The sequence below is a fragment of the Podarcis melisellensis genome, assembly GCF_964234715.1.
Source record: "Podarcis melisellensis genome assembly, chromosome: 7".
Classification (NCBI taxonomy): domain Eukaryota; kingdom Metazoa; phylum Chordata; class Lepidosauria; order Squamata; family Lacertidae; genus Podarcis; species Podarcis melisellensis.
The window spans coordinates 43639764-43665314 of record NC_138539.1 but is presented as its reverse complement, the minus strand read 5'-3'; the positions used below and the strand labels follow the sequence as shown (position 1 = coordinate 43665314).

The window sequence follows — 25551 nt, the reverse complement described above, 5'->3', positions numbered from 1 at the left end:
CACCTGAGATGTCCATTGTAAAAGGTTAATAATATATGAGGAAAGGGGCAGTATGGAGATATGTGAGTACTAAGCAACATTGAAGAATATATCTGTCTGATAGTAGTCCACTCAAAGAATCAGGAATGTTTAGCACCCATCTCCATGAATAAAACTCTGGCAGATACTAAACAGAGCAGCTTTCTAGGTATTTGACAATGTAAACTAAGCATTCCAATACCAGAACTTTACTGAGCATGAATACTTGAACTGCGTGTGTGTTTGCACAGTTCACCCATTCTGTGTACTTGACCGTAGACAGACCATTATATCTTGGCCTCATTCCCATAATACAGATTAGGAGGATATGGTCTACTTTACTGGGTACGGATTAAAGACTATGTTACATACTTTGAATGTTCAAGAGCTGTACAAATGTTAAATGGTGATGGTTGACTCAGCTCCCCACTGCTAAGTCTGTCTCATTTGAAGTCACCATAGGTACTGTTGTTGGACATCCCTTTTCTCCCTGATCTACCAACTGAAAGAGATGTTAAAGTTACCGTGCAGTTATTTTCTGTTTGATAAGGAGAGCAGGAAACCTTTCACAGACAAATAAAAGAAAGCACTACTTCATGCAGCACATAGTTAAGCTATGGTACTTGCTCCCGTGTGAGGCAGTGATGGCTGCCATCTTGGATGTCTTTAAAGGAGGTTCAGGCAAATTCAGTGGCTACCAGTGGCTAATGTGATGGCTGTGTTGTGCCTCCGCGGTTGGAAGCAGTGTGCTAGAAACTGCGGCAGAGGAAAGTGCTCAGGTCCTCCTTGTGCATTTCCCACAGGCATCTGCTTCTTGGCTACTGCAAGAACAGGATATTACACAAGATGGGCCATTGGCCTGATCCAGCAGACTTTTCTTAGGTTATTAAATTTGCCGTGCTGCAAATTGTACATACACAGTGTCTGAAGAGCTCCATTATTAGGTATCAGATATGGCCTCTTAAGGACAGGGGTGTTTTTTTCTGTCTGATCTATAACATTTTCTGGACTGTTCTGTCTCTAGAATTGGTGCTCTTCATCCTTGGGATCCTTAGACGCTGTGGAACAGCAACTTTAATAATTCCTGAGAGTTAGGGCTAAGTGACAGCAGATGATGGGATCTGTAGTCCAGCTGGAGAGCCAAAGTTGAAGAAAACATCAATGTTTCGCTTGGCAGTTTTAAAATGCCCATCTAGTTCTTCTTTCTAGAGGTTCACGTCACTGGGAAGATTCTAATTACGTCCCATGGAAATGGAACAGTTTTACCCTGATTTTTCATGTTTGGGGTGGGGGTGGGGTTAAGCATCTCCTGCTTTTGGCATAAAGTTCACACCATTCAAACTTCACCACAGAACCCCTACATCAAACTTGTTAGTATTCTGGAAAGCTGTTGAATATATGGGAGCAGGAGAGGTTAGAAGGCACTTTTAGTCTTGTAAAACATTGGGGGTACATAATGTCTTTAACTGTGAGCCATGGCAAAATGGCTTCTGATATTTGCCCTTTTGAGTAGTAGCAGTAGGTAGCTTTGATCTCATTTTATGATCAAACAGATTTATTTAAGATAATTTCATCCTGCTTTTTGACATTATCCCCAAAGCAGTTTCATGTGTTTAAACCAACATCAAACAGCCAATAAAACAGTAAAAAAATTGAAGAGGAGCACCAGCGGTTTGACACAAGTTCATAAATTCACCAGATCCACAAATCCCTTCTGAAGCAAATTCCAGCTGTCCTAAACAGGAAAGACCAGGGGGAGAAAGTTTCATAATCTCATTGGTGCCACTGGGAAGGGCCTGTTCCATATTGCAAACTTTGGCGCCTCTGATAGAAGGGAGAACACTGAGCAGCAGTGGTGTAGCATGGGGGGTGCAGGGGGGGCCAGCCGCACCAGGCGCAACATCTGGGGGGGTGCGCTCGCACTCGCAGCTCTCTGCCCCTACCTGGCTCACTCTCTCTCACTGCAGTGCTGGCTGTGCGAATCCGATCCAAGCCGCCGGGTCGCCGCCCACTGTGGAGGGGGTGGGTGCCAGGCATGCGGTGCAGAGAGAGAGCGAGGGACTATCTGGGGGAGGGACAGTGCAGCGGCCGCCCAGCACAGCGCTGAGCGAGGGAGAGAACCACACCAGACCAGACCAGGCAGCAGCAAGAAGAAGCTGGCAGCGGTGGCAGGTTAGGGGGCGCAAATTACTTGCCTTGCCCCGGGTTAGGGGGCGCAAATTACTTGCCTTGCCCCGGGTGCTGACAACCCACACTACGCCGCTGCTGAGCAGTGGTTCTATCGGTGTCTTTTAAGTGTGCAAATAAGTTTATATTGGAATGCTCACAAAGCATGTGTCCTGCCAATATGATTGTACCCATTATTGCTGGAAGAGGGGGGGAATGTAGTCAGACTTCTTAAAGCCATTTGACATCCTAATGTCATTTACAAGCTTGATCTTGGATGACTTGGTCAGCCCTGATACAAGTGTTGCACTTTCATGTGCATGACTAACTTGATCTAATATTGTGACTGTTTAGGTTTCCAATGTGTGCTGAGTACTTTTATGTGTAACTTTTCCAGATAGTCCAGCAGCCTTCAGGAAGTATCTTGAAAAAAGTCACACTCGAACAGGCTTCACTCCATGCTGCGAACAAATCAGGTGAAAAAATGCCATTAAACACTTTGATCCAGTCTAGCCAGCTTCCAGCAGGTACAGTTAAAATTTATCTGGCTGATTTCAGACCTCATACCCAAACCATAGCTTGCCTAGTTTTCTGTGAACTGCCTTGAGACCTCCGGGTATAGGGCAGTATATAAATTCAAAAAATAAATAAAATAAAATAAAAATTGAATTGAACCATTGAGTGCACACCATGCTGTTTCCACTTTACAAATGTATCACTGTGCTTGGTGGGGTGTCCTGCATTTCAGTGGGTACAGCTCAATGTTTTGTCTGATGTCAATAAGCAGGGAATTCCAAAGTGTCCAAAGATTGTTTTCTTACAGCTGTGGAACTAGTATTATGTGGCACCTGTAATGGCACCAGTTCCACATATCAAAGTGGTTGAGTGGGCACATTTGGGTTAAGGTGATCACGCAACTGAACTGCTCCCTAGCCATTCAGGGCTTTATATACTTGGCCAGGTAAGAAAATGACAACCACTGCAGATCTCTGAGCAGGGGTGTTGCATGCTGACAGATTCTCATGCCTGTCACCAAGTGAACTGCAGCTGTATGCACTAACAGCAGTTTCTGGGTTAAGCACAAAGGAAGCCCCACATAGAGTTGCTTGGTTGCAGTAATTCAACTCTGAAGTCAGCAGGTTCACAAAAATGTTTAAAACGGGGATAAGGTAGGCTTGGGCATCTCTGTTAGTGTTGCACACTGTAGTTAATTGCAATATGTTACTCAGCTGCTAAGAAACTGGCACTTGTTGCCAATTTTCCAGGCACAAAGTTGTAAACAACTTGGGCCAAAAATACATTAAGAGTTTGTCTGATTCTATGTTCCATCACTGAGATCCTCTGATGATGAACTTCTAGTGGTTCCACTTACCTCTGATGTTTGTTTGGCCTTTACTATGAGCCAGACCTTGGTTGTGGCAGTTCCAGACCTGTAGAACTCACATCCAGAAGAGATTCGGCAGGAACCATTTCTCGCTTTTTTCCAATGTCTTTTGAAAACTATGTTGTTCAGACAGGCCTTTTTAATATGAATTATCTCTTTTTAACCTTTCAGTATTTGTTGGTGCTTTTTAACTTTTTTTATGAATGTGTGGATTGTATTCCTAAATGTTGTATACCAATTTGATGTTTTTATGAAAGTCTGAACTATGAATGTCAATAATAGGTGCCATGATACATGGAAAAACAAATTCCAGTATTTGTTTATGATAGCTGAGCTTTGGCTATCATGATGGTTTTATGATGATAGGAATGAACCCGGATGAGCCTCGGGCTGCTGAATTTCCCCTCCTCTCATAAAAAGCTCTACTTTCCATTACAAACCATCTATAAGATTAACCATTTTAGGGTTAAGATGTAACACTACACTGTGAATAAGCAAAAGCTTCTGTTCTGTCTTCTTGGCCACACTGGAAGGTGGCCAGGAGTTTTGAGGAGGAGCAGCTTGCCCAGGCTTGTACCATTTACCCTAAGCTTTCTCATGAAAGAAGGGACGCGGGTGGCGCTGTGGGTAAAACCTCAGTGCCTAGGACTTGTCAATCGTATGATCGGTGGTTCAAATCCCCGCGGCGGGGTGAGCTCCCATCTTTCGGTCCCAGCTCCTGCCCACCTAGCAGTTCAAAAGCACCCCTAAGTGCAAGTAGATAAATAGGTACCGCTTCATAGCGGGAAGGTAAACGGCATTTCCGTGTGCTGTGCTGGTGCTAGCTCACCAGAGCAGCTTCGTCACGCTGGCCACGTGACCCGGAAGTGTCTGCGGACAGCGCTGGCTCCCGGCCTCTTAAATGAGATGAGTGCACAAGCCTAGAGTCGGACACGACTGGCCCGTATGGGCAGGGGTACCTTTACCTTTTCATGATATCCTGAATACCAGAAGTGCATTTTCCCTGTGATAGGTGCTACCTCTTGAATATTGGCACAGTACTATCCATTGATCCATCCACAACCTTTAAGAAAGATAGCTGGACCTTGCACAGCAAATGTATTAACTGTGCTAAAAGCAGTTGTCTAGAAAATCACTTGGAGAGTTCTCTTAATTACAAGAGGGAGCAGCCTTTGTTAAAGGCAACAGTTACAGATACCTTTGATGTTGGAATATTCTTGGCTATAGCACAGTTGTCCAGGTGTCCATGTCCTGATAAAATAACTTGAGCAGATAATGTGTATGGGAACTGCATTTTGACCTTGAAGCAAATACACAGCTTTCATTAAAAAAAAAACAGAAAAGAAAAATCCTGGACACAGTCTCTCCAGATATCTGTTCTTGGGTGCACTGTGCGCTGAATGTCATTAAGGATTTTGCTTTCTGCTACGGATTGTTCATCTTTTTTTTTTTTTTTTTAGGTTCCATTGTGAAACAAATTACCCTGCCAGGAAACAAAATTCTGTCGCTTCAAGCATCTCCTGTTCAGAGAAATAAAATAAGGGAGAACGGAACAAAATCCTTCAGGTAAAAAATAAACAAAGTCGGAAGTTTGTGTACTATGCAAAAGCCTGGCTGGGAGGCGGGGTGTGGGGGTGGGTGGGAAGCAAACAGCCACAGAGAATTGAGTGATGCCTAAATAAATATTTAAGATTTCTGATGGGAGTTTTTGCTTCCTTGGTTCTGATGTTTTAGTGCTAATGAAAGGAAAAGCCTAAAAATTGCCCTGCCAGCTGTTTCAGATATTTACATTCCAGAGCTTGATTGGGTTATATGCTCCTGAAGTCCAGGCTTTCATTTATCTAGTTGCTAATCCTAGTTCTTTTATTTTGAACTCCTTATCCTGTCTTCTAACTGTCCAACTCATTAAATGAATTCGCACATTGCAAAATATCAGTATTGCTACCTCACTGAAGGAAAATACAATTTAAGTCTGTGGGAACTAAAACTTCACACATTTCAAATCTTTGGATTCGAGATTGCTTTATCCTAAGCAATATGAATAAAATGCTTGAACAAATGATACATTGTAAAGTATACGTGAGCGGATTTTAATTGCACACTTAACATTCAAAAAAATATTAATGAAATTAGATAATTCAGTCAATTCTTGTTGGAACACTTAAAGAAAAAGTAATTGTAATACAACATTATTCCATAAATTATGAACAAAGATTGTATTTCAATGATCCTTGATGAAAATAAGTCAGCTTCATTAATAACTCTACATACCATATTTTTCTTAGTTATTCTGTTGGGGTTTGAGGTAGTCAAATATACTATATTTGCCCATTGCTGATAGATTTAAGCTAATTCTAAGTCGGCAAACTCTATTCCTTTTAAATAGCCCAGCAGCATTTTTGTAGGGTTCAGAAGGGTATCATATCTGTTAGCTGAATCTTAGGGTTTAATACAGACTTGAGATTTATTAACAGATTTCAATTGAAATCAAATGTGTCTAGTTGTCTGTGATTGTTGGAAAAGAAGCTGTATTTGTTTTCATCACTCTGAAAAAATCATTCTAATGTGGCCAGTAGCTGGAAGGAAAATCCCTTTCAGATTTCTGTTGCATAGAAGGCTCAGAGGTTGACACATTAGTGTAGTCCACTCTTGGGGCAAAAAGTCACTCCAGAAGATCTTGGCCCCTTCCTTTATTGGGCTCTAGCCTTTCCCCTTAAACTAGTGCACCTTTTGGTGTAATAGCACAAGGATTTAGTACAAGTCTGTGCCATGCATAAAATGTTTTGGGTTTGGGGAGGGAGGCAAGGATGTCAGTGGCATCTTGTGCAGAAGGGGAACCTTTGGCTGTTCAGATGATGTTGGGACTACAACTCCTGCCATCCCTGACCATTAGCCATGCTGGCTGGGGCCGTAGGGCATAAGTATGGCATTCATCTAAGTTTTAGACACTTCAATGCACATAAGGTAGGCCCAGTAACCCTAAGACTCTGGCAATATCTGGTGGAGGGCCGTAGGTATAAGATGAGAAAGCAACTCTACTAATTTAGTGCTAGTATGCTATGGCAGGGACGCAGGTGGCGCTGTGGGTTAAACCACAGAGCCTAGGACTTGCCGATCAGAAGGTCGGCAGTTTGAATCCCCGCTATGGGGTGAGCTCCCGTTGCTTGGTCCCAGCTCCTGCCAACCTAGCATTTCAAAAGCACGTCAAAGTGCAAGTAGATAAGTACCACTCTGGAGGGAAGGTAAACTGTGTTTCCGTGCACTGCTCTGGTTCGGCAGAAGCAGCTTAGTCATGCTGGCCACATGACCCGGAAGCTGTACGCCGGGTCCCTCAGCCAATAAAGGGAGATGAGCGCCGCAACCTCAGTCGGTCATGACTGGACCTAATGGTCAGGGGTCCCTTTACCTTTTATACTATGGCAAAACACTGTAGCAAGGGAGCTTTTCCCCTCCAAATATGGAAGGTTAGAGTAGCTACTTTAGCTGTAGTTCAGGAAGTTTCTGTTCTCACTACTTCTAAGTTGTAGCATAAGGTCTGACATCCCAGCAGTTAGCAGCATCAAATGCTCTATTGAACTCCTACCATATAATTAAAACTGAAAGATAACTGTGATAATTCATGGCTGTTAAGGAAGATTATTTCACTATCTCTGTCTGCAGATTCTAACTGGAAGTTACACTACCTACAAGAGACTATGTACTTGGGGGTTGGGGGACTTAATGCTTTCCCCAAACTCTGGTCTGTGGACCACATAGAGCTTCATTCACATGGTCCATGGGGTGTCTGTGGTTGAATATTCATATTCATTTTAATTGCTATTTCTTGGTTTCATTTCTTACATTGTGTTACAATTTGAATTCTATGGAATTCAAATTGTAACGCAATGACATACAATATATGAGAAATAAAAATATGATCAAAATCATGCATCACCTAGCACAGCACATTAAAATCGCTACAACATGCAGAAAAAAAAGATTAAGTTGGTCCACCAAGACCTGTTGCAATTTTCAAGTGGTCCATGGTGAAAAGCGTTTGGGAGCCATTGTTTTTGCAGCATCACACTTCGGTAAAAAGAATGGTAATCTGAAATCCTTCATCCTAAAGCTAGAACAATCTTACTTTTGTCCAGATGTCTTAATTTTGCTTTTTACCTGTGTGAGAGCTTTCTTAAATAGAAAGAAAGACAATGAACACAGATGAGTATGTAGCTGCTGCCAACCTAATCCTAGATTAAATTTTAAATTGTTCCATGCAGATTTTGATTAGCAGCCTCTGGCTGGCATCTTACAGGTTTTAGCCCAAGCCTGTCCTTATTTTTAGAACAATTGTGTAATTAAAACAGTGAAAGGTGCAGGGCCAATATTTGAACAGCAGAGGGTGCTAAAGACTTGTTTGTCAAGTTTTTGTGTGTGTTTCTTCATTGAAAAGTTTACTAAATGAGATATACTAAATGAGAAAACCAGGAGGGACTTGCTTCAATTGGAAAGTTTGATTAGATCAGTGTACTCCACACTTAAGGACATAGTTATGTACCAAACTAATAAAATGCTTAAGTAGAGAAGCAACTTCTGTAATTGACAAAATAAATGTCCCAGATTAATGGTTTCTGTGGATAATCCATAACTACCACAGGAGGAAATAGTATTGATGTTGACAAACAGTCTGATCCTGGGGACTCGGTCCCATGCATACCTGCTTGCTAGGTCCTAGTGAAAAGATCAATTCATGTCACCCCCTAATCTTGAGCATGTTACTCAGTGACCCTTAAGTGCATTTTTATTACCATGTTCACTAAAATATGAACAAATGGGTTCAAGACCAATCCCAACAAAATCCCACTTCTTTTCTTTCAATACTTGTAACTCTTTTTTTGCTTGTTGAAAGGAGTATTTTTCCTTGTGGTACCATATCAAATGCTCTACTGGAATGAACTAGAACGGCCCCAGCTTGCATATCAAGTTCTCTTAAATATTAGGTTAATTGAACAATTGAACCCATGTTGCAATACACCCTTGTTATTCATTTTGTTGTAGTAGTAAAGTTCCTTTAACCATTACACAGACAAGTTCAAGTCCTTGTTTCTCCTTCATTTCTCTGATAACCTTATTTTTTAAACTAAAAGATTGAATACTTTTCTGACTTGACTGTGCTTATTTTTCTATGCGATCTTGCTCTTGGCAAGCTTAAAGTATTGGGCCTACCCTGAATGAGCTGGTGCTGTGTCCACTGCTACACACACACACACACACACTGTATTTTTCGCCCTATAGGACGCACTTTCCCCCCTCCAAAAATGAAGGGGAAATGTGTGTGCGTCCCACGGCAGTTCCCGCTGGGCTCCCTAGGCTTGCGGATAGCAGCCTGCACCCCGAAGCTCAACCTCGCCATTGCTCCCGGACCCGTTCTGGGGGCTGCGGTTGGGGATTTTTTTTTTCTTTATTCCCCTCCCCCCCAAATAAATGCACCCTATGGGCTGGTGTGCCCTATAGGGCGAAAAATACGGTATATATAAGCTCACCCTGGATCCCCTAGTCTGTGGTTGTCATTGGCTGGTTGTGGCAGAGCAGCTGCAGGCATTATTGGGTACAACCGATAGTCTGGACCCATTTTAGTCTGGTTTCAGACCTGATGTTGGGATGAAATCACCCTGAAGGGAGAGCAAGAAGCAGAGTGCAACCTTTGTGCTTTTGCTTGATTTCTCTGTGGCTTTTGATACCGTCAACCATGGACCTGGACTGGCTGTGTGACACAGGTGTCAGGAACATTGTTTTATGCCAGTTCATGCTACCTGCAACATCAGTTCTAAAGAGTGGTATGGGGGGATGTTCATCAGGCCTGTGACATTTGTTATGAGGTGCTGCAGGGAACTTGCTTGTTCCCCAGTGCTATTTAACATCTATATGAACCTATTGGAAGCAGTCATCGGGGGATATGGAGCCATGTGTTATCAGTATGCTGGTGGCACACAGCTCTGTTTCTCCACAGTATCTGATCAAGAGCGGCTGTGTGTGGCTGTACTTGTGGGCTGTATGGTGGGCCCCCAACAAACTGAGATTAAGCCCTAACAAGAGAGAGTGGTTCTGTGGGCAAGTGGTTCTCGTGTCCAGGCAATAAGTCAGTTACCTGTTCTAAATGAGGTTGAACTTCAGTGCTTCAAATTGCCACTTTCCCACCAGTTTTCCCTCTGCAGAATTTTGAATTCTTTACAAGGACGTCCCCACTCGCTTCTCTGATCCTAATCTCCCTACCCACAAAGTCTCTTCAGTTGTTGTTTTTCATGTCTCACTCAGCCCTCAGGCTTCTAATCATGGTCAGTGATGACTTTCTCAGGAGCCTTCACTTTCCCGCTTATGTCATTTGTAGAGAACTATGCCAAAGTTGCCAAGTTTACCTAAACATTGAACTTGCAATGCTAAATTCTAGCTAGTGCAGATCAAAGAAAAAAAGCAGCCTAGTTAGTGACAGGACCTATGGTCATGTTGGTAAGCTCAGTGTTTAATAGAATAGTTTGCCTTTATAACCCAATACAAAATATAATAGAAATTTTGCTTGTAGAGATGAAGATGACATCAACGATGTGACTTCTATGGCTGGGGTCAACCTGAGTGAAGAGAGTGCATGCGTATTCGGTTCGAAATCTCAATCAGTCGGCGCAATTATCCGGTCTTGTCCAGAAGAACTCTTCCTTTCTTCAGATGCACTGCAGAAGAAGATCCTAGAAATGGGTGAGAAAATTGGGGGGCGGGGGTGGGATACTTCAGAATGCAAAACAGGCTGCATAAATCTTAACTTTGACACCACCTCTTTCCTGAATGTACTGTCGTTGCTCTGTACTGAGTTACGGAACTTGTATTTAAGCAGCCAAATTTTTAAATAGCAAATTAGCTTGGATCGCAGCAGCACTGAAAGTGAGATTATGAAGCAATATTAATCTTAAAAATGGGAAACTATAGATTTTGGCCAGTGCTTTGCAGTCTTTACTACTCAGTGCTAATGTATAGTTAACACACGTCTGTTTGGTTAACACATGCAGTCAAAGACTTCAACCCCTGCCCAAGAAATCTTGAAGCAACAAACATGGGAATTGGGTGGATGACCTGTTCTTGCAAGGGCTTCATTCACCCTGCAGGAACAGGTTTGCAGCCTGGGAGTACCTATAGATTCCAGCCTGTCACTGCATCCCCAAGTGCAGTCTGTGTGGCTAGGAGTGTTTATGCTCGTCTTTGGTTTGTTGACCAGCTATGGCTGTTTATGGACTGGGATAGTCTGGCTACAATTGTCCATGCTCTGTTGACCTCCCATCTTGACTACAGCAATGTGCTTTGTGTGGGACTGCCCTTGAAAACTGCCTGGAAGTTGCCACTGGTGCAGAATGCAGCTGCTAGTTTAGTGAGGCAACACAATGTGACTGTCATCAGTCCTGAAAGCGCTGTGCAGGTTGCCAATGACCTACTGGACTCTGTTTAGCGTGTTAATACCAGCATACACAGCCCTATGTTGCTTGGGCCCCAAGCCATCTTGGACCTATAATCAACAGGGGAGACCTGATTTGTTGGTGGCACCCAGTTGATATTTATTGCTGACGGGGCTTTCTAGGTGGTGGCTTCCAATTTGTAAAATCCCTTTACTGATGAGATTTTTTTTTACTGATGTTTGAGGGTTTTGTTCTATTTCTGAGCAGGCCAGCAATACATCTTTGAAGCAGTAGGTCAGAGAGATGTTCCATGAGCCATTGTGCTGGTGCATAGGCTTCTGGGGCCATTTGACCAAGCAGCTATGAGAAGGATAGTGCCCAACTCATCAGCCAGACAGCAAAGAGGTCCAACAGCAGTGCTTAAGGCAAATCCCACTATTGGTACAATTAAATAGGAGGGGATGTTCTAGGGTTGTCTTCCCCTTAAACATCTTTTTGGGTGTGCGTACCTTTCCCCTATGGTTGGGGTGGGGGTAGAAGGTGCAGGTGTGTCTTGGCCACAGGTTGCCCCTGGAAAGGGGTTACCGGTATGTCATGTGAAAGTCTGTTCCAAAACCACCTTGACTTGGATCCCCAGCTTTTCTCCCCTGCCCCAAAATGGCCTCAGCCAGAGGAAGGAGAATGACAGAAGCATATGGCCACAAACTGAAGTAAGGTGGCTAGGTCCTACAGAGCCTAAATCATCTAGCTGCAAGTGTTTCAGATATAGAGCACAGACGCTGTTTAGTAACCGGGACTCTGCATGCAAAACCCAAAGAGTTAAACATTAGAAGTGTGAATTTAATACTGTACAAGTAGCATTTTTCATTGTCCTTCATGGATGAAACTTGGGCACACACCTTGGTTTAAAATTTAGCATGGCCACCAGGGGCCAAACAGAATTGCTTTGGAGGCTGCATTTGGCCCAAGGGTTGCAAATCTGCCATCTCTGCTCTAAACAAATCCTAGTTTCCTTTGTTTCCCCAAATCTCAACATCTTAATTTCCGCAAATGTTTGCAAGCTACCAACAGTGAAGCTGCTTTGCAGAAGTGTAAAGTGCAGCCTAAACCAAATGTTGGAATATGCTTTCTGCCCATAAACAACTTAATGTAAAAGGTGACCATTTTAATATTAAAACAGTAGCTTGTCTTACTCTCTGCCGAGGTTCGTGATAGCAGCCAGCAACCCCTTGCACACCTATTTTGAGGGTACATTTTATTCTTGGCATGAAATATGCCCTTTCTGCATTAGTATACTTGTTGTTTTAAGTTCTCAAATCTCTGAAGGGGAGAGAGTGCAGGTTCAGGAAAATGCCTTTGGGTCTGCATTTAATAGTAATTTTGCTTCCATGGCACTGAATTGCCTGGGCAGCTGCTACACCTTACGAAGCCTGTGCTGAAAGCAGGGTCTGTTGTCAACCAGAGGAAGCCTTCATTAGTTACATGCGCTACTGCAGAGCACTGCAGAGAAGATGCTTAGCCTTAGTGTAGGGTTCAAGCAGCTTTCCTTAAAGCAGTCTGCCTCTGTGCCATTGCTCTGAAAATATTAGGGGGAGTGAAGGGATGCAGAACGAGAGAGAAGCGGAGCTCACCCAGGCAAGCTGCAGTTATGGGTGAAGGGGAAAGGGGGCTGCTTTAAGGCCCTATTGGACTTCGCTGTTTTCCAAGCTGTTGCCTTGAGACACTGGGTCAAGCTGCCATATGCTGTTGGCTGGACTGGAGTATGAAAAAGGCCCAGTACGTTGCGAAAAGCTACTTAGTTCATTAACATGTCAAGATTTAACAAGCACTGTGTCAAAACAGGGCAAAACGTAACTGTGCGTGTGGTTTTGTGTTTTTTTTTTTAATTACTGAAATTAACCGAATATGGCACTAATTTCTACAGCTACTACTACTTCCCTTCTCCCAACCACAAGCCTTGATTTCTGTATTCTTATTAACTTTGTCCTATAAATGACCTTGCAAGGAAAGTGATTCTAGGGGCTAAGTGAAACAATGTCTATTTTCTGAAGCTGTAGGCTAGGTTTTATTAATGTAATGTCTAAGATCTTTGAAGTTGTGGCTTTACCAGGAAAATCACAATCTCCCAAACCTTTATTCATAATGGGTATGACTTCCAGGGGGAGCAGAATGCCTGCTGTGCTAATTATTTCAATTATCAGCTAGTACTAAAACACGTAATGGATTTTCTCTGCCTCCACAGGTAAAAGCCATGACATTACGGAAGTTAATTCAGATGTTCTGAACTTGATCTCCCATGCTACACAAGAGAGATTAAGAGGGCTTCTGGAGAAACTAACTGTAATTGCTCAGCATCGTACGATGACCTGTAAGGTAAAGGAAATAATCATTAAGCTTCTTGGTCTCCTAACAGTCTTGTTCCAGTCAGTGGGTTTTTTAAAAAAAAAATTTAAAAAAGTAATTGTATTGGCATCCTATATCTAAAATCTGCCTTAAAGTGTGCTTCATCATGGACACAGGAGGTTCTTGGCTATTAGGTTGTAAGAATAAAATGCAGTCATGGAAATGGCAATAACCAAAAGGAAGCTAGGTAAAGGTAAAGGGACCCCTGACCATTAGGTCCAGTCGTGACCGACTCTGGGGTTGCGGCGCTCATCTTGCTTTATTGGCCAAGGGAGCCAGCGTACAGCTTCCGGGTCATGTGGCCAGCAGGACTAAGCCACTTCTGGCGAACCAGAGCAGCACACGGAAACACCGTTTACCTTCCCGCCGGAGCGGTACCTATTTATCTACTTGCACTTTGATGTGCTTTCAAACTGCTAGGTTGGCAGGAGCAGGGACCGAGCAACGGGAGCTCATCCCATTGCGGGGATTCAAACCACCAACCTTCTGATCGGCAAGTTCTAGGCTCTATGGTTTAACCCACAGCGCCACCCGCGTCCCCTAAAAAGCTAACACATACCAATTCCACCTACTGGTTCATTTAGACCAGTATATGTCTGCTTTAACTGCCAGCAGTTCCAGGCTTCTCTCTTAACTAGAGTTTCCAGAGATTCCTCCTAGGACTGTCTACAATCCCAAGCATGCACGCCTGTCACTGGAGGTACAGCATACTTCCAATTATATGCCCCCATTCTTCCCTGCCTTTAAGTGTCTTCAGGCATCAGTTTAGTTCAGTGCTGGGCCTGTTTTCTGAGCTTGGAACCTTGAAACTGGACATAGGCAAAAATGGTTGTTGTTTTTTGTGGCGGGGAGGGTTGGAGCGAATGGCTGGTTTTAATAGCTAGTATAGATAAGCTAACTGAAAATCTGGAAACACTTTGGAAGAAAGTAGCTCTTAATGGAATGTAAATTTAATAAATAATAAAATAAGCAGATGCAATCTTGGTAAGCAAATGTGCATTGAATTTATTTTAAACTTGTCTATTACGTTAATGCAAGCTGACTTGCTTTTAACATCTAGGTTGGGGGCCAGTGGTCCATGTTGTATTTTAAAACAACCATAAATTATCTCTCCCCGCCCCCCGCTTTTTAGGGGAATGACAAGTACACAATAACGAGTGATACAAGGGCCCAGCTTCGGTTTCTTGAGCAGTTGGACCAGATCGAGAAGCAGAGAAAGGATGAAGAAGAGAGAGAGGTGTTGCTCCGGGCAGCCAAGGTGAGAGAATTGTTATTTACAGAAGACTTACGGCAGCTAAATATTCCTAGACCTAGCTGCTGCCAGTAAAGAACTATACAAGCACATCCATCTAGGGGATGGGTATTTTACAGTAATTGGGTACTTTGAGAAGTTGGACCTCAGAGAAGGGATTCAGGGACTCAGGGGCTCTGTGGATCCCAAGGTTTACCGAAAAGGTTCAAACTCTGGCAAAGTTCTTCCGCAACAGTGGACTACTACTACTCCATCTTTCCAATATTTTCTATAATAATAATTTTTATTGTATTGTATTTATGCCCCGCCTATCTGGTTGGGTTTCCCCAGCCACTCTGGGTGGATCCCAACAGAATATTAAAAACATGATCAAACTTCAAACATTAAAAACTACCCTAAACAGGGCTCCTGAGTCCAAACATGTGGTAATCTATGGACACTTCTTGCATTTGTGTGTTTTTTGTGTGGTGCCAGTGGGCCCCCTTGACACTTGAAATGCGTAGGAAAGATATCCCATAGGGAAAAAAAAGATTGATGTTAAAAGCAAATAGGAAAACGTCATACACTTTGGTTATATTACTATTTATCACTATTTCAAAGTTGTTGGTAATAAGCCTATGTCTGGGCTGTATGACTCTAGACCATTTACTGAATGCTGCTCTTGCTAAAAGCAGAAATAAGACAGAGCCAAACACTCAAAAATTAGAACTAGATGGTGGGGAGTTTGTAGCCTATCCTTCTATTATTATTTTTTGTTGCTTCATGTTGAAGACAAAAATGGATGAGCAGCAGCTAGAGGACACTTCTGCTTCCAATTCTTAAACCATTTCCGTCATCTCCCACCAGACTTCTCAGTTTTTGGCAGCTGGTACCTCTTGCCAGAGACTTCCATATTGCATGTCCATGGGTCTGTGCAGAATTCAGTAGCCAAGCATAGAAGTGCAGAAAGTTATCTCTTTATATAGCTTTCAGTGTGTCTAACTTGGGTGTGATGAAGATGTAACTCTAGCCCACTGCAAACTACTGGGCAGGGGACTATATCTTGGGACAGGTGGATTCTGGCTATGATTTGCAAGGACCCAGCATTAACCTTTGCAGAGGTTGCTGGCAACCTTCCTGGAACCACAGGTCAATGGTGCAACAAATATGAATTTTACCTTTGTACAGTTGAGCAGTTCACACCCACACACCTTTCCTTGTCCTCCGACCAAGCAAGCAGAGTTCAAGGACAGATTCCAGCCAGGCAAAAACTCTCAAGAAGAAGGTATGAAGTAGGGCTGGTGATCAGCATGGCCTGGGGAAATGGGTGTTTCCTGGACAGAGTTTTGAGGGTCAGATAGAGGACTGGAGAGGCCACCTTTGGACTCCCCAGGCCTGAGGTTCCCCATACATGGCTTAGAATTAACTTAAAGGGTACATTCCTATTATCCCACATTACAGATCACAGGGGATGACTGAGCTTTGTGTGGCCTTCAGCAAGTTGCTTATGCACTGAGCTAGAAGCTTCAAGGTTACACCAATTTGCTAATGGACCTAGAAGTCTTTCCTTCCCCTACCGGATGATCCACTGGTAGCTGCCTGGGACCTATTAAACGTAACCTATTATAACTCTTGCAAATGACCTATTTTAAAATGGCCCAATATAGGAACTGAAAAAATAGGCTCCTTAAGGAGGTCTTCTGCACGCCCATCAAATATGGTGCCAGATCTTTTTATCTCCCTCCTTGCTGCTTTTCTCATTTTCCCAAGTGTCTGTTGCTGACATGAACATCATCATGCCTAGGCTGGACCTGACTGACAATGTTAGCATCATTTTTAGTTCAAGCTTCCTCTGGGCTAGAATAGAGGCAGCAGTCCCTGATGAAGAGAGGGTGGGGTTTTTTTTGGTATGTGTGTGTGAGAGAGAGCCAATCTGGCTTGAGGCATTCATTCCCTGCAGCTAAGATTTCCAATCAGAAGAGAAAATTGTAACTTATTAAATATTTAAAGATAATGTTGTGTTTGGGTGCTAGTAATTTCTATTAAACGTCTTTCTTTTTCTTCCTCTCCCTCCCCCTTCTTTTCCTTTCCTTTCCTTTTTGATAGAGCCGTACCAATAAAGAAGATCCGGAGCAGCTGCGATTAAAGCAGAAAGCAAAAGAGGTATGACTTTTTCAAGTCCCCACGCTTTGCCTTTGTATTCTGAGGGAAGGTTGGCAGCCCTCCTCTCCTGGCAATTAGGTCAGGGTTTATTTTGCTGTTGCATACCATTTGCAGAGGCCTTGGGGAAGGACAGGAACTGCTACAGGCAAGGGCAGCACTTCAAATGAGGTCAATGAATTATGAGCTCTTAACATTTTATTTTCATAGTTTACAAAGAACTATTTCTAGACAGGCCTAAACTATACAGCAGTGTGTTTGGTAGGAATATAATGTGGGATTAGGGGGAAAAAAGACACTTTGAGATTTAGCATCTGGGACCGTACAATAGGCTACATTTTTCCAGGGTAATTGTTCGTTTTGTAAATCTGATACTGCTTATAATTCTTTGGCTGGGAGGCGGTACTGGGATTTAGTTTTAAATGGAAAACGCCTCTGGCTTTTAATTTTCTGGGCCCAGCAGTTTTCTGTTCTGGAATGGAGCCCTTGTTTCACGCAGTTCATGTTTAGCTGCAGGGGTTTTAGTTTATAGCTTAGACTGGTTAAGCTTTTACTCCCAGAGGCCTCTGCATAGCAACTGCAGAAATCAACAAATAAGTTCATTTATGTCTGCTGCAGCCTCCTCTCAGTAGCTGACTTTTTACATTTCCCAATATCCATTTCCTGACTTTTCTAGCCGGAGAGAAAAAAGCTCCACTAATTGGAGCTTATTTTAATTGAGCCTTAATATTGGATCTCACTGGAGTTGCCCCCAGAGCTACTGGGAACAGAATTAAATGAAAATACCTAAGGTTGAAGACTGTGTGAGTGAGATTTTTTTTTTTTTACTTGACCTACAGATTCTTTTCCCCGCTGAATAAATCAAGCCTGTTCACATTTCTGATTAAGGATCTGACAGCAGACAATAATAAAGACAATTGAGGTGTGAGATGTGTGATACAGAGCTGAAGAAATTGGTTTCTATAGTTACTTGACTGATTCCATGCCATTTTTAAGGATCTCTGTGGTAAATGAGTGGTTTTGTTTTTTTCTGAGCAATCTTTTTCTTAACTGTGCCTCTTGAACTATCAAATTTGTTGTTGCTTAACATTGCTACGGTTGGCTTCTAAGTGCCAATAGCAGCAGCAGCAGCAGGTTATTTATGAATGCTTTAAAGGGCCCTCGTTGTTTGGATTAATGTAGAAGGAGAGGCAGTACAAATGGCAATCCCGTGAAATGGTCTCGGCATCTATGCACCAGACTTCAACCAAAGTAAAGGAATGCCCACAGAATGCAAGGAGAGCATCTAGTGAGGGAATTTGGACCCACTGCATCAGAAGGTTTCCTTAGGCGCGTTGAGTGGGATTGACGTTATACATCAAAATATGCATATTACTTACAACTTACCATTGTTATTTGCCTAATGCTACTTCGTCTCTGCCCCTCTAAGTTTTGCTATCAAGAAAGCAGTTCCCTATAAGATACTCTTAATGGATATTTACCTCTAGTTGTGCATTTTACTACCCTGAACCTTGGGAGGAGTGACTTGAGAATGGTGCAGTGCCCAGTTATGGAAACATTTTGACTTCCTTATACATAACTCCATTAGTGTTCAGCAGTGCTTTAGAGTGCAAAAGGTGAGCTGCCTGCCCCAAAGAGCTTACAATGCAAAATTCAGTACCAGGGGAGGGAATTGGAATAATAATTAAAGTAATATGCCATTTCAGTTACGTATACTCATGCCCACACCAGAAGCACATTCAACTGGAGGAGTCACACTGGTTCTTTTCAGGGTTGTATCTATCAATATTGCATATGCACAACTCCATGGATAACAGTGCTTTGGTACTGTCATGCTGCCTTGCCATCATTTCCCCAGGTAGAAACGGAACTTGAGCGGTAACTTTCAAAGTTGATTTTGGGATGGGAATAACTAAAAGGGATTGCTTTCCAAGTTGAAACCATTCCTGATGATTACAAGTTTGACCTGTTGGTCAAAACAGCTCATCTTTGACCTTCTGGTATTAGTTCTCCTTTCCAATACCACCCTTCCTCTGGCTTTATGGTAAGCTTTAGATATTGCTTTCATTCTCAACTCTTACCTGTAGCCAGAGCATAAGATGTGGTGGTGGTGGTTTCAACAATCCTCACACTGAGTAGGTAAAATGTGGTTTAAGATAATGCTGGACAAAATTTCAAGATGCTGCAAGTTATTTTAAGTCATAATCATTCTCATGAAGGCCACGGAGCAAGAGGCAAGGTGTTAACCTAATATCATGCAGTACCCAGGATGTAGTGCAGGGGTCAGCAAATTTTCCCCCACAGACTTTGTGGGGGGCCGGACTGTCCGCAGGCTGGATTTAGAAGGTGATTAGGCCGGATCCGGCCCCCGGGCCTTAGTTTGCCTACCCATGATATGGTGTTTAAGTGTTGCTGGACAACTTGGGAAAAGTGGCCACAATATGTAAGGGGAAAATTGCTTGGAAATTTCAGCACTTGCACCTGCCTTCAAAAGATGAAACTTCTCAAATGAGGGGATTAGTTAAAAGGAAGTTGAAGGGGCGGGTCAGGTGGGTCAGACCTCTTCAGGCAGCTTTGAAGTTTCTTTTAAATCACTGCAGTAGTACTACAGACTAGAATGGTGATGAACAAGTGCCAAGAGGATTCAAGCAGGCATAAATGCCAAGGTCAAGGAATGGGAAGAAGGGTTCCTTAAAAAATAGAAGTCTTATCCAAATGAGGGGGGAAATTCTCATAAATGAGCATAAACTGAAGCAAGCAAAGAAGTAGTTTGAGAAGCTGATGGCTGAATACATTCTTTTTAAAAAAATAAACCAGGAACAGGAAAAGCTGCTAAGCCAGTGTTTCCCAAACTTGGGTCTCCAGCTGTTTTTGGATTACAACTCCCATCACCCCTACCTAACAGGACCAGTGGTCAGGGATGATGGGAACTGTAGTCCAAAAACAGCTGGAGACCCAAGTTTGGGAAACACTGTGCTAGACAGTAAGTTGAACTTTTTGACAACAAAGGTCTAAAAGAGAACAGGAAGATTGCAGAGTCCATACGTGAATATTATAGGCTGTAAAATGGTGTTTGGTTTTATTGCATTTTTCATCTTGTGTATTTGTTTGGGTTTTTTTGTGTGTGTTTGTGTGTGGTGTTTTTTTTTTTAGAGTGGTTGAGCTAGAAGGGACTTTGGAGATCTAGTCCAACCCCCTGCCTAAAAGCAGGACATACAGCATCCCTGATGGATGCCTGCCCACTTTTGCTTAAGCATCTCCAGCAAAGGAGAGCCCACCAACTCCCAAGACAGTTTGTTCCACTGTTAGTGGGGAAGCTGTTGCTATTTGGAAGTTTCTCCCTGCAATTTCCACCTTTTATTTCTAGCACTGCTCTTCTGGAGCACCAGAGAACAAGTCTGCTCAATCTTCTGTGTGACAGGTCTTCATATAGTTCAGCCATGTACAACACGTCAATTGCGAGACCTCGGTGGACCGCGAGGTTGTTTCTGGTCAATCACAGGGCCTTTCTCTGAGCAGCGCATGCGGGGAGATGGAGGGAGGCACGAGGGAGGTGGGGGGAGGTCTGTGTGATGCTGCTGAAAGAGGGGTGGTGGGTTTAGCCTGGCTTTCTCAATGGGGAAGGAGGCGGCTGCCAGAGACAGAGGGAGGCGCAAGGAGGAGCTGCTTGGGAAGGCTCCCTTTGATGGGAGCGGGGACGGAAGCAGCGAAGGAGAATCACGGAGCAAGGAAGGAAGCAACTCAGAAGGGAAAGAGTTAACACACAGAGAGAGAAGCTGGCTCCTCAGATCTGTGCAAACTAATATAAAAATATAGTTTGACTTTCCTCACTTGTTTAGTTACTTGTCCATCTAGTAACTATTTGGATCTGTCATAATGATATCTAAATATAGCTACTATATCTGTGAAATAAAGATCCATTTATTCATTTATTTAACTTAAATGACTTTGGAGGGTGGTAGATCACTGCCAGTTTTTGATACTTCTTGATAGATCGCAACCAACTTTAGGTTGGACGTGCCTGATATATTTGAAGGCCACTATCCTGTTTCTCCATTATACTCTCTTCAAGCTAAACATACTCAGTTCTTTGAACAGTTCTTTATGGACATGGTTTCCAAGCCTTTTGTCCTGGTTGCCTATTGGACACACTACAGGGTTTTTTTCCAAAGGCCTCCTTAAACTGTGACACCCAGACTTAACACAGTTCTCTGTTTGGAGTAGGTATACATTTTCCAATAAAACCTTCCATCAGTCCATGAAAGCCACATAGTAGCTTTTGTTCCTATAAACTTTCAGCTGCAGTTGTTCTTTTTGTGGGCTGTTTGCTGTCCCACATGAGAATGCACCAAGTCAGATTTGCACACCATGTAAAACTGCACAGTTCAAAATCGGGATTGAAAGTTCAAGTAGATGAGACAAGAGGGAAGTGCATACAAGCCTGAAACTTTCTATGTTTCCCATTGCATCTGACCTGAACTAATGTCACTCGTTTTACATATCAGATGGCATGACAGGTGGTAATAGGTGCAACAGTCATTGGATAGTTTAGTTGCATTTGCATCTCCTGTTGGAAGGGCAACATGGAGAGGAATTCTGCTGGCTAAATTATGAACCTATGAGGGCTAAAGGTTTCAAACCAGCTTCCCTTGAATGTAAAATGGCACTTGAAAGCTGTTTGGGGCCTTCACTGCCCTCTGGAATGTATTATTTCTGTACCTATCAGGTGGATAATGCTTGCTCTGTACCACAGTGAAGTAGATAATGCTTTCTGTTTTTTAAAGCACATTAAGTATTCAGAATGCCCTGGTGCATGGGCAAAATAAAACAATAGTTCAAGTGACCATCAACTGTCTAGCATCTGAAGAGTTTAAGTGCGTCAAAAGCAACAAGTCAATGTACTTCTTCCTAAACTAAAATACTTGCCCTTCCTACTTGTACTGAAATGTGGTGTGTGTGTGTGTGTGTGCGCGCAAGTTTTATGAAAGTGGAAAAATCCAATTTCTGTGAGATGGTAAGGAAATCTTTTCTTAAAACTGAACAGGAGAACAGAGCATTTTCCCCTTCTTAAAAATTGCTTCATGTGATTACAGCTATGCTGCAAATGCCATTTCACCATTGGGAAGGGCTTAAAAAAATGTGCCTCCACTTTATTTGTGCTTCAGGTCAGATTAACTAAAATGGTTATTGTGTCACCTAGAAACTCCTGACTGCTTCAAGACCAGACTTTTAAAAAACCTATATATTATTATTAAAAAGGCCAGCAGCAACAAAGACCATTTTACAATTTCTGCAACGTTTTCATAGCAATTTGATCTTTACACAGGTTTTTTAAAAAATCTTTGTACTTGTAGCAGATGGAAAAATCGAAGAAGGGAAAATGGGCTTGAAATGCTTTCTGGCTGGCTTCTGATCTCAAGACTTGTGCCTTCTGAGCAAATATATAGTAGTGCTGAGAAGTCTATAGAGTATACTAGTCTTGAGACTTGGTGGGACATTGCTTCATCTGGTTTAGGGATAAGTAACATATCTATCCTGTGGTTCTCCAGATGTTTTGGATTCCCAGCTCCCATACTCCCTGGCAATTGGCCAGGGCTGATGGCAGTTGCAACAACATTGGGAGTGCATGTAGCTATCCCTGCTGTAAGCTACTGTAGCTGAATTCATCCCTTGAGGGATGAATTTAGGGTGTAAAGGCATATGGGAGCTGGTTCACATAGCACAACTGTCTGTCTGCAACATGCAGTAAACTTATTTTTGTGAATTGGCCATGGCAGATTTAACAGGTTGGAACTTGATACCTCCTGTGCAATACTTCTCAGTAGAAGTGATTCATATATTTGCATCTTGTCACAGTGCAGAGTTCTCAAGTATCTTGCATGTATGTATTTGTGATCTGGTGCTAAGAGATGTATGCGGTGGCTACCTGCATTGCTCTAGCCCAGTGTTTCCCAACCTTGTGCCTCCAGCTGTTTTTGAACTACAATTCCCATCATCCCTGACCACTGGTCTTGCTAGCTAGGGATGATGGGAGTTGTAGGCCAAAAACATCTGGAGGCACAAGGTTGGGAAACACTGCTCTAGCCATCTCAGCCTATTACAAATAGCAGCCAGAATGAGGTTTAGGTAAATATTCATAAATCAAAACTGCTTCCTGCAAGACGGAGGAAACATAAGCTAAAATAGTATTAATAGATTATCTCAGAATAAATTGTATTTTTAATAAAGGAAATGGAGAATGGGATGCTTAATATTAAAGAGATTATTACATACTTTCTTAAATGGTAAATGTTCCACTGAAGTACGTATTTTCCCCCAAAACAAATGTATAGTGACCTATAGAATGATGCCCCTAAATATGCTTCTTGTTGAACCTTTTTATTGCTATGCAAATGGGATAACAAGCAAACAAGAACACACTCGGTTCATGAATTTCTAACTGTAGAAGACTGGCCAAGGCTAAGACTAACTGACTCAAGTTGAGCCGTGACTTTCAGGGTACTGCAGACCAACCTACTCATAACTTCCTCTTTTCTTCCTAAATTAGTTGCAGCAATTAGAACTTGCACAAATGCAGCAAATGGAGGCTAACCATGCAGCTCTGGCAGCCATTGGGCCAAGAAAAAAGAGGCCACTGGATTCATCCGGACTGGGGGTATGTGCAGTAACCCTTCTTGGTTTAGTATCTTCCAGCTGAACTGTGTTTCTGTTTTGTATATTGTTGGAATTTCACGTGACTTGATATTTATCAGTTTTAGCGGCAATGAAGCAGCCTCTTGGCATCCAGAAAAGTTCTGCATGATTATGAGTTGTGTTCTGAAAAGGAATGGTGTTTTACTACTCCTGTAGTAAAATGTAGCAAGAGGACAAGGGCGGCTAGTGTCCGTTGGCTGTGGTTGTGCAAATGTCATGGGCATCATTTGTATGATATCTAAGGCAAGCCTCAAGTCTTTTCCCACCTATCTTGGATGTCTCACAGCATTTCAGAATTCTCATCCTGAATCTCATCTCTCTAGAAGTTCCCGAATAATGAAAGAAAATCCATTTGCTCTTGTTATCCCACCTGCTTCTGCATGATGGTGAATGGAAAGTTCCTGGGTTTCCATCAGTCGAGAACTCTTCTTCTGCCTAACTATTTTGGTTGCTGTTAAGTCTAGATATAAAACGAATATTTAAAAAAAGCTAGAATGATCATCTGAATACATTTCAACCCCCCCCCCCAATTATAAAACTAGCCAGCTATTTCAAAGAAATTTAAAAGTTCACTTGAAATACCTATTTGCCTTTGCTAACATGGCGTACTCCCGATGAGGTTGGACTGGAGCACCCATCACCTGCGAATGGAGGACACCCACACGGGTTTAAAACCAATGGCTGTTCCCTAACAATGTTGCCCAGAATTTTAAGGATGTTCAGGGGACAAGTGAGTTCTGGTATGATATTTTGCTTCTCAGGGCAAGAATGGTGGAATAAATTTCTGACTAGCCAACAAAAGTGAATCAGTCCACCAACAGGGATATTATCTTGCCTTTGAGCTTGGGTGTGTGCCTTGAAATTTTAATAAATTAGTGGCTATCTTCTTGCAGCCTGTAGAATGAGCTTTTATCTACCTTAATTACTGCTAAAAGATTTAAAATCATGAGCTTGGTATAACAACTTTCCCAGGTCCCTCCCTTAACCATTCGGCTTTCATTAGGTAAATCATGGTGTTTACTATTAAGTAGGTGAAGGCTACAGCAGAGCAAGGTAGTAATTATTCTTAGCTTTTACTTTTCTATAATTCTAGAGGATAATATAATGGCTGCCCCTTAGACATATTCTTGCTGTCACTGATGCTGTTCCTGCCTTATTAAACACTTGTGCTGTAACCCTACATAACACTAGATGAAAATGCCAGTGGCAATAGAGTTATACATCAGAACAATAGCATCCAACATTTTGTGCAACATAAAGGGAAGCACTCATTAAGGCATGCTATGCCTACACTTTGCATCTTTATAAGGGTGTCTATAAAATATGTAGCAAGTCAGTTAATTCATTTGGTTTCTAAGCACCTACGAGTGATGCTCCAAACATAGCAGAGGTGGGGGACCTGTAAATGTTGATGGACTCCAACTCCCACCATCCTGGCCTTTGGTCACATTGGGAAGGACCTATGGGAGCTGGAGTCCAACAACATCTGGAGGCATGAAGGACCCCTATCCCTGCACTACAGAAATTAATCTAGGTTGGCCAGAGTGGACTTTCAACAGAGAGAGACAGCCAACTGCAGCTCACCCGCAAGTGTAGCTGTGAAGTGGGAACACAATGTTGTGTTAAGACTTAACAGTTTTAGGTGTATGAAGAATATATTTTGGTATTCAACTACCAAAAAAGCAACATGACCTAGGTTGAATATTTGAGTGTGATGGGGCCTGCTTTCTTGAATATAATTTTGCCAAGTAATTTGAGACAGGCCATAACTTTAATATCACTAGGTATGGGAGTGGGAGAATGTGGCCACCAATATTTGCCAGCCCATGCTGCAGAGGCTTAGATTTCTAACCATGAGAGGAAGAGTGGCATGTGTGGCATGTGTTGTAACATTATTTTACAGTACACAAATCTCTGGGAGCTTTAATCTTTTACATAGATGCTGGGGCTTCCTGTGCAAATTCCTTTTTAGAGTCCAGCCACTAAGCAGTTTGTTCCAACCAGTATTGAAGTGTCCTGGTTCTTTGCTGGGGTTTAGAAATGGTGAGGTGTATTGTAAATGGATCTGAAGAGTTATG

At 42.6% G+C, this 25551-nt stretch overlaps 1 protein-coding gene across 2 annotated transcripts in view; it reads left to right on the top strand.

Annotated features, from left to right (window-relative positions):
- Positions 1 to 25551, top strand: part of TAF4B (TATA-box binding protein associated factor 4b) — a 65349-nt gene that overhangs the window by 27985 nt on the left and 11813 nt on the right. For both annotated transcript variants that reach the window (XM_081919522.1, XM_081919521.1), the window contains 7 exons: positions 2582 to 2711; positions 5029 to 5134; positions 10128 to 10297; positions 13229 to 13359; positions 14522 to 14647; positions 16727 to 16783; positions 23328 to 23435. In XM_081919522.1, coding sequence (XP_081775648.1) covers positions 2582 to 2711; positions 5029 to 5134; positions 10128 to 10297; positions 13229 to 13359; positions 14522 to 14647; positions 16727 to 16783; positions 23328 to 23435 — 828 coding nt within the window. The remainder of the gene's footprint in view (positions 1 to 2581; positions 2712 to 5028; positions 5135 to 10127; positions 10298 to 13228; positions 13360 to 14521; positions 14648 to 16726; positions 16784 to 23327; positions 23436 to 25551) is intronic.